General features: G+C 47.6%; 1 protein-coding gene across 1 annotated transcript in view; it reads left to right on the forward strand.

The window, feature by feature from the left end:
* DHX8 (DEAH-box helicase 8) overlaps positions 1–8,043 on the forward strand; it is a 30,770-nt gene extending 22,727 nt beyond the window's left edge. The window contains 6 exon segments of the mRNA XM_003996961.5: positions 1,190–1,345; positions 4,566–4,703; positions 5,457–5,585; positions 5,766–5,962; positions 6,422–6,601; positions 7,335–8,043. Of these exon segments, the coding sequence (XP_003997010.2) occupies positions 1,190–1,345; positions 4,566–4,703; positions 5,457–5,585; positions 5,766–5,962; positions 6,422–6,601; positions 7,335–7,554 (1,020 nt within the window). The 3' untranslated portion in view covers positions 7,555–8,043.
* Positions 8,044–10,139: the final 2,096 nt, after the last annotated feature.

Genomic DNA, 10,139 nt, shown 5'->3' on the forward strand with positions numbered 1-10,139 from the left:
CACAGAGCCCAACGCGGGGCTCGAGCCCACGAATCGTGAGATTATGGCCTGAGCTGAAGTTGGATGCTTAACTGACTGAGTCACCCAGGTGCCCCTACCTGTATATCTTTTTAATTTGAAAATTAGTGCTCCTTTCCCTTAAATAGTGAGGAGAAGTATTACATTATTTGGGGGAAATAGGAGAAAAATGTTTAAATTATCCATAATCCTACTACCACCAACTGTCATCATTTTGATGTTTTTCTTGCCCATCTTTTTTATTTTTATTTTTTTTACCTTTATTTATTTTTGAGAGACAGAGAAAGAGCACAAGCGGGGGAGGGGCAGAGAGAGAAGGAGACACAGAATCTGACGCAGGCTCCAGGCTCCAAGCCGTCGGCACAGAGCCCGATGTGGGGCTCGAACTCACCAACCGCGAGATCATGACCAGAGCCAAAGTCAGACGCTCAACCGACTGAGCCACCCAGGCGCCCCTTGCCCATCTTTTTTTTATGTTTGTTGCTTGTTTGCAAGTCTAGTAGCCTACTAAGTATGCGGTTTTGTGCATTTTTTGTTTAAATATTTAATTTTCTTCATTATTAAGGTATAAAACATGTTCAACATCAGATATTTGCGAAAGTATAGAAAATAGAACCTGTCTGCAAGCCTACCATCAGAGTTAGCCTCAGTTTTAGGGCAATTTTTTCCTTTTGCTAGTTTTTTTTTTTTAATACAAAATTAGTATTATTTTATAACTTGCTTTTTCACTTATATGCATGAACATTTCCTTCTGTCATTGAGAGTCCCAACCTGATTTTTAAAATAGCTACAAGAGTCATCATTGTTATGGTTAACGTTACATTTCTTTAGTTCATTTACATTTTTGGCCGCAACTGTGGGGATGGTGTTTTTCATGTTATGCTTTTTCTGTTGTGCCACACTATTTTGAATGTGTATTTCTGGGATCTTTATATTTCTTCCATTCGCATTGCTTGTATTTGCCTCACTTGAACAAACTTTCCTGAAATGCTGAGTTTCAGGGAATGATAAGAGCATTGATAGTCTCGGAAATGGTCCTAAAGGAAGTGAAAAACCCCACTTCGGATTTTTGCCGGTTGCTAAGTGTCCCCCGCCCTTTAGCAGATTTCCTGGGTAAAGCCGTTCAGCAACGTTTTACAGATATGTTACTTTTATATGCCCGCCCCTCTAGGCTCAGGCAAAGCAGCGAGCTGGCAGAGCCGGGAGAACGGGCCCAGGGAAGTGTTACAGGCTGTACACAGAACGTGCCTACCGAGATGAAATGCTGACCACCAATGTGCCGGAAATCCAGAGGACCAACCTGGCGAGCACAGTGCTCTCTCTCAAGGTAGAAATCACTGTCTTGTTAGAATGGGTTGGTGGAATAGTCCAATCCTACGTCCATAGTAAATGAATGTCAGTTTTACGAACCTCGTTAAATACTTTAGTAACCTCCTGGAACCAGTCCCTTTGAAAGGAATGCAAACGGCTGTGATAACAGCCTCTCCACTGTGGGTCTGGGGCTAAGTTGCCATGTCTGCTGTGAGCACACGGTTTTTTCTTACCTTAACAACCAGCAGGATACTTGGTTATAAAAGATTTTAGTTAGCGTTTTCTAAAAGGATATTAGAAAAATCTAATTAGTGCCAAACTGTGGACAGGCACACTTCCTTCAACCCTCGTCCAATTCTCTTCTTTCAGAATGGCAGCAGAACTCCCCGTCCAAAAACTGTGCAAGGGAACTGTCAGTACAGGTTTCAGACTGACCCTCTGGGAGCTTGGTTTTCATTCTGAATCATTGCTCTTCCTCTCTGAGTCCCCAGTGAGGACCCTCATTTTCTTTTGGCAGGGGGAGCTGCATGAATAATTTCCCAGATGATGGCATCCCCACCCCCTGACACTGATGCTGCCCTGGGGCCCTGGCACTCTACTGGTGCAGAGTGCTCTGTTGTAATTTATTATTCATTTGGTATAAGAGAGACTAAACCAGAGCTTCAGGAAAAAACCCCGGTTCGGTCTCTGGAGTGAGAACAGAGCGGCATCTGTGGCTCAAACTTCTGCTCCGAGCTCTGAGTCCTTGGCAGATTTATCTGCTCAGCCCTCTGTTCTACATTCTCCTTTCCAAAAGTGAGCTATTAATAGTATCTGTTGTGAAAATAAAAGATAATACAGGTAAAGGCCCTTGGCATAGTGCTTACTGATTGCTAGCATAATTCCTTGTAGTTGTTATTCATACAATAAGCATTTATTGAACACCTGCTGTGTTTATGGTCACAGTCACGTTAGGGGAGAGAAACAGAAGGCTTAGGTCCTACCACATCCCCCTTATATACCCTGGGATAATGCATCATTCATTTGTTTCTTTGATTCATCAGATTAGCTAACAAATGTATTGAATGCCTACTCTGCAAGGCACGCCGATTGCACTGTTATTGTGGTTTTGTGTCTGTGTTTTCCATTGTGAACTCTTCGAGAACTGGGACCATACCTTAGTCATCCTCATAGCCTGACAGGGTATGAGGCACTTCCTGGATGCACAGTAGTAATTATGTATGCAAGAGACAGGAGAAGCTGGTGTGCTGTTTTTTTTTTTTTTGTTTTTTTTTTTCTTTTTTAAATTGTGGTAAAATACACAGCACATTACCCTTTTAACCTTTTTAAGATATACAGTTCAATGGCGTTCAGTACATTCACAGTGCTGTGCAGCCATCACCACTGTCCGTTCCCAGGACTTTTTCTTCATTCCAGACAGAGACTTTGTACCCCGTAAACTAAACCATCCCTTCTTTGCTCCCTCCAGCCCCTGGTAACCATTATTCCACTTTCTGGTCTCTGTGAACTTAATTTCCATGTAAATGGAATCATGCAGTATTTGTCCTTTTGTGTCTGGGCTATTTTGCTTAGCATAGTGTTTTCAAGGTTCATTATGTTGGAGCATGTGTTAGAATTTCATTCCTTTTTAAGGGTGAATACTATTCCGTCGTGTATGTCTTGTTTATCCATTCATCTGTTGATGGATATTTGGGTGGTTTCTACCTTTTGGCTATTGTGAATAGTACTGCTGTGAAAATTAGTGTACAAGTGTCTGCTTGTGTCCCTCCTTTCTTTTGGGCATATCTAGAACTGGGAGTTGCTGGATCATATGGTGATCCTATGTTTAACTTACTGAGAAATCATCAAACTGTTTTTCACAGCGGCAGCACCGTTTTTGCATTGTCACTGGCAATGTATGAGGGTCCTGATTTTTCTACATCCTTGCCAACATTTGTTCTGTTCTTTTCCTGATTCTAGCCATCCTAGTGGGTGTGAAATGGCATCTCGTTGTGCTTTTGATTTGCATTTCCCTAATTACCAGTTATGTCGAGCATATTTTCATGTGCTTTTTGGCCATTTTTATAACCTCTGTGGGGAAATGTCTCTTCAAATCCTTTGCCCCCCCTTTTTTTTTGAAAATCATCTTCCAGTAACTTTAGGGGGAAAAATACATGTATGTGTGTGTGTGTGTGTGTGTGTGTGTGTGTGTGTGTGTGTATGTGTGTATGTGTGTGTGTATATATATATATATATATGTGTGTGTGTGTGTGTGTGTGTATGTATGTGTATGTTTGTGTATATATATATTATATATATATATATATTTAAGTTTAGTTAATTTTGAGAGAGCACGTGAGCAAGGGAGGGTCAGAGAGAAAGAGAGAGAGAATCCCAGACAGTCTCCACACTATCAGCACATAGCCTGACATGGGGCTCGAACTTACAAACTGTGAGATCATGCCTTGAGCCGAAGTCAAGAGTCAGATCCTTAACTGACTGAGCCGCCCAGGTGCCCCTGCCCATTTGTAAGTTGTCTTCTTTTTGTTGTTGAGTTGTATTTACATTTACTTTGAAGGAGTGGTTTTTATTTTTATTTTATTTTTTTTTAAGTTTTTATATTTAGAGAGAATGACAGAGCACGTATGTGTGTATAGGCGTGAGTGGGAGAGGGGCGGAAAGAGAGAGAGGGAGAGAGAGAATCCCAAACAGGCCCCACGCTGTCAGTGCAGAGCCTGATGTGGGGCTCAATCCCACGAACTGTGAGATCATGATCTGAGCCAAGATCAAGAGACGGACGCTTAACCAACTGAACCACCCAGGCGCCCTGAAGAAGTGGTTTTAAAAGTCTCCTGAGAGGAGCGCCTCAGTGGCTCAGTCGGTTAAGTGTCTGACTGTGGCTTAGGTCACGATCTCACAGTTTGTGAGTTCAAGCCCCGTGTTGGGCTCTGTGCTGACAACTCAGAGCCTGGAGTTGCTTCAGATTCTGTGTCTCCCTCTCTTTCTGCCCCCCTGCCACTCATGCTCTCTCTCCAAAAACAAATAAACATTAAAAAAAAAAAGTTTCCTGAGAACATATACGCTTTCTATCGGTCTGAGTTTTATGTGGTTCAGCCGTGGGGGTGACTGCTAATCTTGAGGATGACTTCCTACTTGCAATAGAAGAAACTGGAAAGAAGTAGACAAGTACTCTCCTTCCACGTTAACACTGGCAGGGCTGACCCTCCCATCACACACTTTCTTTCCTTCTTTTCTAGGCCATGGGCATCAATGACCTGCTGTCCTTTGACTTCATGGATGCCCCTCCGATGGAAACCTTGATCACAGCCATGGAGCAACTGTACACACTGGGGGCCTTGGATGACGAGGGCCTGCTTACTCGCCTGGGCCGCAGGGTAGGAGACAGACTTAACTTCTGGTCCTTCTGGGGAGATTCCCTGGCCAGCCTTCCATACTCTTTATTCTGTGCAAAATCAAACTCTGGGGCCCTGGATAAACTTTGAGGAGAATTCCAGATGCCCGTTTTTAAATTGGATTTTCCACTGTTACTTAAAACTATTTCTTCTTTACAGAAAAAGGAATTCTATCCACGGTTTTACTTCAGGATGTATATATATGTATCTATTTTTAAAATTAAAACAATTTGCTTTTATTTTGGGGGAGGAGTGTATGTGCATGCATGCGAGTGGGAAGAGGGGAAGAAGGAGAGAGAGAGAGAGAGAGAGAGAGAGAGAGAGAGAGAGAGAAAATCTTAAGCAGGCCCCATGCTCAGTGCAGAGGCCAACACAGGGCTTGATGCCATAACTGTGGCATCATAACCTGAACTGAAGTCAAGAGTTGGAGGCTCAACCGACTAAGCCACCCAGGTACCCCTCTTCAGGATATGTTATCGAGTCTAAATTTTAAAAGATGTCTGCAAAATTCCCGTCTGTCCCGACAGTAGTTATGTCTTCGGTCACATACATTTCGTTGAGGTTTATTTGGGAAATTAAAAAACAACATTCTTCTGATAGAGAGAGGCAACTCACATCATCATGCTTGAGTCAGTGTCCTGTGGTCTGTTGCCCACTCGGACCATCAGTGTCTGATGCTGGCAAGTACCGACGGGTTTTCCCCAGGGCAACTGTAGTTTCTTCTTCTCCCTCTAGATGGCAGAATTCCCTCTGGAGCCAATGCTGTGCAAAATGCTGATCATGTCTGTGCATCTGGGCTGCAGTGAGGAAATGCTGACCATTGTGTCCATGCTGTCTGTGCAGAATGTCTTCTACAGGCCCAAGGTAGGGAGTTCAGACTCAAATTCAGGTAGGGGTGTGGCGAAGTTGGGTAAAATCAGCCTGTTGCCACTGAAGTGCTCACAGTGGACACTTGACAGGGTCACATAGGGCTCCCTGGAACCGCTGGGTGGTTACTTAGTAGCTGTTGGACAGAAAACGATCCTCTATCCCACTTCTTGGCAGGATAAACAAGCCCTTGCAGATCAAAAGAAAGCTAAATTCCACCAGACTGAAGGGGACCACCTCACCCTGCTGGCTGTGTACAACTCCTGGAAGAACAACAAGTTCTCCAACCCCTGGTGCTATGAGAACTTCATCCAGGCTCGTTCGCTGCGTCGGGCCCAGGATATTCGCAAGCAGATGTTAGGCATAATGGACAGGTAACATCTGGCGACTTTTCCCCATGTGTGAATTCAACCTGCTTGACCGTCATGTCTGTTGATCTCTAAATGCACCCGAGAGAAGTTACAGGCTCCTCACATAAGCTTTTTCCTCCAGTTTTTCCATCTTTGTTATACCTCTCTCCAAGCAAGGGTGCAGCTGAGAATCACTTCAGAAAGTTCCTAAGAGGTTGACTTATTAGTTGTTGAAAAATGCTTAGTTTACAGGCCTCTGGGACATTATTGGTAGAGTTGAATAAGATCTCTGGCTCTTACTGTATCCCTCTTGCCCACTGTGGAGCTGGGCCTGTGGTACCTTTAGGTACCTCTTCCAGAGGGGAACCCCAGACTCTGGGGACCCACGGTGGGGGTGTTGGGCACCATCATTCTGGAAGACAGAACCTCTGAATGCAAGCTAGTCTCCCATCTTTATCTTCCCTTGATTTATTGCCCTGCTAGACACAAGCTGGATGTGGTCTCCTGTGGCAAGTCCACAGTCCGAGTGCAAAAGGCCATCTGCAGTGGATTCTTCCGGAATGCTGCCAAGAAAGACCCTCAGGAGGGCTACCGGACACTGATTGACCAACAGGTGGTCTACATCCACCCTTCCAGTGCTCTCTTCAATAGACAGCCAGAATGGTAGGTGGGCAGGGGCAGGGCCAGGGTCTGGGGGCAGTTGTGGACAGAAAGAACCTGTAAATTCTACTGCCATTTTACATTTAGGTGTTCACCCAACCCAGCACATTCTCCTCCGACATTGCTTCTGTTTCTAGAACAGTGGGAGCCTGAAGTAGGCACAGTATCCGGCCTATTCAAGAGAAATAAAATCATAGGGGTGAGAGGGAAGACGGATTTTAGAGATTGTCTAATGAGGTGGTTTAAACAAGTTTTTTACGTAACATTTTTAAAAAATTGGACTCTTACCCACCCTAATATCAAACTGATAAGAAACCACGGTGCTGCCTTGCAGGGAGGATCGGAGATGCAGAGCCTTGCTGCGTGGACATCCCCAGTCCCTGTGGCAGCCCCTGAGGCTCCTCTTCAGGGCCCCAGAGTCTGTGTAGACAGCCTGAAAAACCACCCTCACGCTCCACAGAGCAGGGAACCAGGTCCAGAGAAGGGCTGTGTTTGGCTTCGTGTCACTTAACCAGTTAGGGCCGGAGCCTCCTGACAGCCTTCTCGTGGGTAGAGGTGTGCCGGCTCCTCAGTACTGGGGTGTGGCTGTCGTAAACAGAGACTGCAGTCCCCTGAGGGTTCAGGCAGGGGAGTTAAGAGGGTAAAACTCAAGCTCAGCCGAGGCCCACAGGGGACCACGGTGACTGGAGGGGAGCCTGGATGGGAGGCTTGAGCCTGATCTCTGTGCCCCACTCAGGGTGGTGTATCACGAGCTGGTACTGACCACGAAGGAGTACATGCGTGAGGTCACCACTATCGACCCCAGGTGGCTTGTGGAATTTGCTCCAGCCTTCTTCAAGGTCTCCGACCCGACCAAGCTAAGCAAGCAGAAGAAGCAGCAGCGTCTTGAACCCTTGTACAACCGCTACGAGGAACCCAACGCTTGGAGAATATCCCGGGCCTTCCGACGGCGCTGAGGGGTGACACTTCTCTGTCTGCCTCTCCTGCAGTGGGGGCCCAGGGCTTGGACTCCCTTTTATTGACGAAAAGCTGGTCCTGAGGATGCAGCCGTCCAGTGACTGAATAGCTTCACTGGGCATTTTCTAAACTGGATTCTTATTTCTTCCCTGGTGGTCAAAATAGAAACAGGGATTTACGCCTGGTTTGACCAGAGCCCCCAGCCCTGACCACCTCAAGGCACTGTGGCCAGCTGGGGCTCGCAGCCAGTATGGGAGTACATGGCATCATCTCCACAAAATGGGCAACTCGTGGAGCCCTAGGATGGGAAAACGGAGTTGCGAGCATCTGATGCCCAGACGCAGTGAGGGCCCTGACGCCCGAGCTGGGACTCTGGAGGAGGGGGCCGCGGAGCTCACTGACAGTGTTGGCCCCACTTCTGCCCCTGCCCAGCCCCTGTGCTTTCGCTTAACCTCTTGGAAATATTTATTTTCTTAAGGAAACATAAATGGTTTTCTGTGGCTGTTTCTTCTAGCGGAAAGGTTAGGATATTGGCCTGGGCCCAGGGTGGGGAGATTTGTGGCTTTGGTGCACATGGTGGAGAGTCCCCTGTAACCAGAGCTTGGGGCCTCTTTGGGCTCGGAGGTGACGCATAGCCCAAGCCTGCAGTCGTATCTCTTGACACCCGCACGAGCCCGGTGTGGCTGCACACGGTCCCATGATTAACCACACCCACTGCCCCAGTCTGGGCGCCTGAGTGGTTACAGACGCGGCATGTGGGATACAGAAGGCTCTCCTGGCTCCCTCCGCTGCACACTACACAATGTGCAGCGTGTCCTTTTTCCTTTTGAAACATGCAAGGGACGTCACAGCTTTTGTTTTGTTTGTTTTTTTGTTTTTATTCCCCCTCCCCCCGCCCAGGTCCTCGATGGGCTTTAACAAAGGGTTTTTATGGTCAAAGCCTCTCATCCCCCCACCACAAACAGAAAACCCACCGAACCCCTTTCAGAGTCAGCTTGCTGTTGCCGAGTGGGTTTCTTGTAGCATTTGGTTGGGGAATAGCCACCTCCCAGTGCCCCTGTCATGGCTCCCAAGGAAGCTCTTGACTTTGAAGGACATCCCACAGATGCTGCCAGGCCAGGTTGTTTCCAGAGCTTCTGGAAAGCTGGTCTGGATGTGGAGCTTGTAGGGAAGCCCCTGGGGGGTTGGACACCTCGTATAGAACTACTGACTTGTCCACCAGATGCTGAGTTTATGACATTCTAGGATGTGAAAGAATGTAGGCTATTGTTGGGCGGCAAACTGACCACCCTAAAGACGATTCAGAGAGAATCCAGCAGAGAAGAGCACAGGCCAGGGAGTCTGCTGACTGAGATTCCCACCCCTTCCTTGAGTTGAGCGAGCGCCTCCAATTCTGTTTGCTCCTGGGAAGCCCTGGCCAGTAATTAAGGGCAGGGGATCTTTGTGTGTTCACCTCTAAGGCCTTACGGGGAGAGAGAGGCAGGGATCTACAGAGGAGGAGGCCGAGAGCAAAGCAGGGGCTGGACACCCAGCTCCCCAGTCTCTAAGAACTCCCTCCGGGCTTGGCAGCCTGCCTGCCCCAGCTGAGCGCCCAGCACCAAAAGACATTGGCACCTAGGAGATGGTTATGGCCCTGGGGGCAGGGTGGGGAGGTTTGGGATTGAAGCTGAGGTTGAGAAGGACATGTTCCACAGGCAAAGGTGAGAGACAGCAGGGCTAGCCATCTCCTGTGGGTTAGGTGAGCAAAGGACCCTGGCTCTGTGGGTGTTCCTTAAACAACTGTCCCAAGAGCTGTCTCTCTGCTATGTCAAGGTGGTTGATGTCTGACCTTCGGACCGGCCATCAGGAAACAGCATGTCGGCAGCATCGCTGAGCCTGCTCAGAGGGAGATGGGCCAGATTGGGAAGAACTTGCCCGCTGCTCCCACACAATGGGGCCCTTGTTTCTCTTCCTCGAAACAGTATTTCCCGAGATTGAGTGACAGGTCAGGAGAGGATGTGGGTCTCCTGCAGGGAGCTGGAATCTTCTAGGCCATTCACCCCACCCCGAAGGAGCCTAGCTCAGGGATTTCCTGCCCCTGTGCACGTGCTGAGTCTGTGCTTGCATACGTTGGGGGGAGCATCCCCGTGGGGCTCGTGTAAACTCTACCGCTGGGTCAGGCTCCTCGGTCTAGGGTTTACCTTCATCCAGTCCGGAGCTTGATTTCCCCTGGTGGTTGCTAGAAGCTGCCTCTTCTAAGCAGTGGCCCTCCAAGGTTAAGGATTTGAACAAAGAGCTGTGAGGAGTGACTTGTTAATAAACATTTCAGAGGGTAGAGGTCACGTGTCTCAGGCTGTGGACACCGTTTCTCACCCAAATCTGTTGCTCCTACACACGTACTCAGGACCCCAGGGTTTCCATGGACTTCTACGCCTTCCTACCGTGAATGAGAGCCTGGCTTTAATATGGAATTAAATAACATGCATTTTTTTTAATAAAGATTTTTTTTTTAATGTTTATTTTTGAGAGAGGGAGAGTGCAAGGAGGGGAGGGGACAGAGAGAGAGGAAGACACAGGATCTGAAACAGGCTCCAGGCTCTGAGCT

This window comes from Felis catus, chromosome E1, assembly GCF_018350175.1.
Source record: "Felis catus isolate Fca126 chromosome E1, F.catus_Fca126_mat1.0, whole genome shotgun sequence".
Taxonomy (NCBI): Eukaryota; Metazoa; Chordata; class Mammalia; order Carnivora; family Felidae; genus Felis; species Felis catus.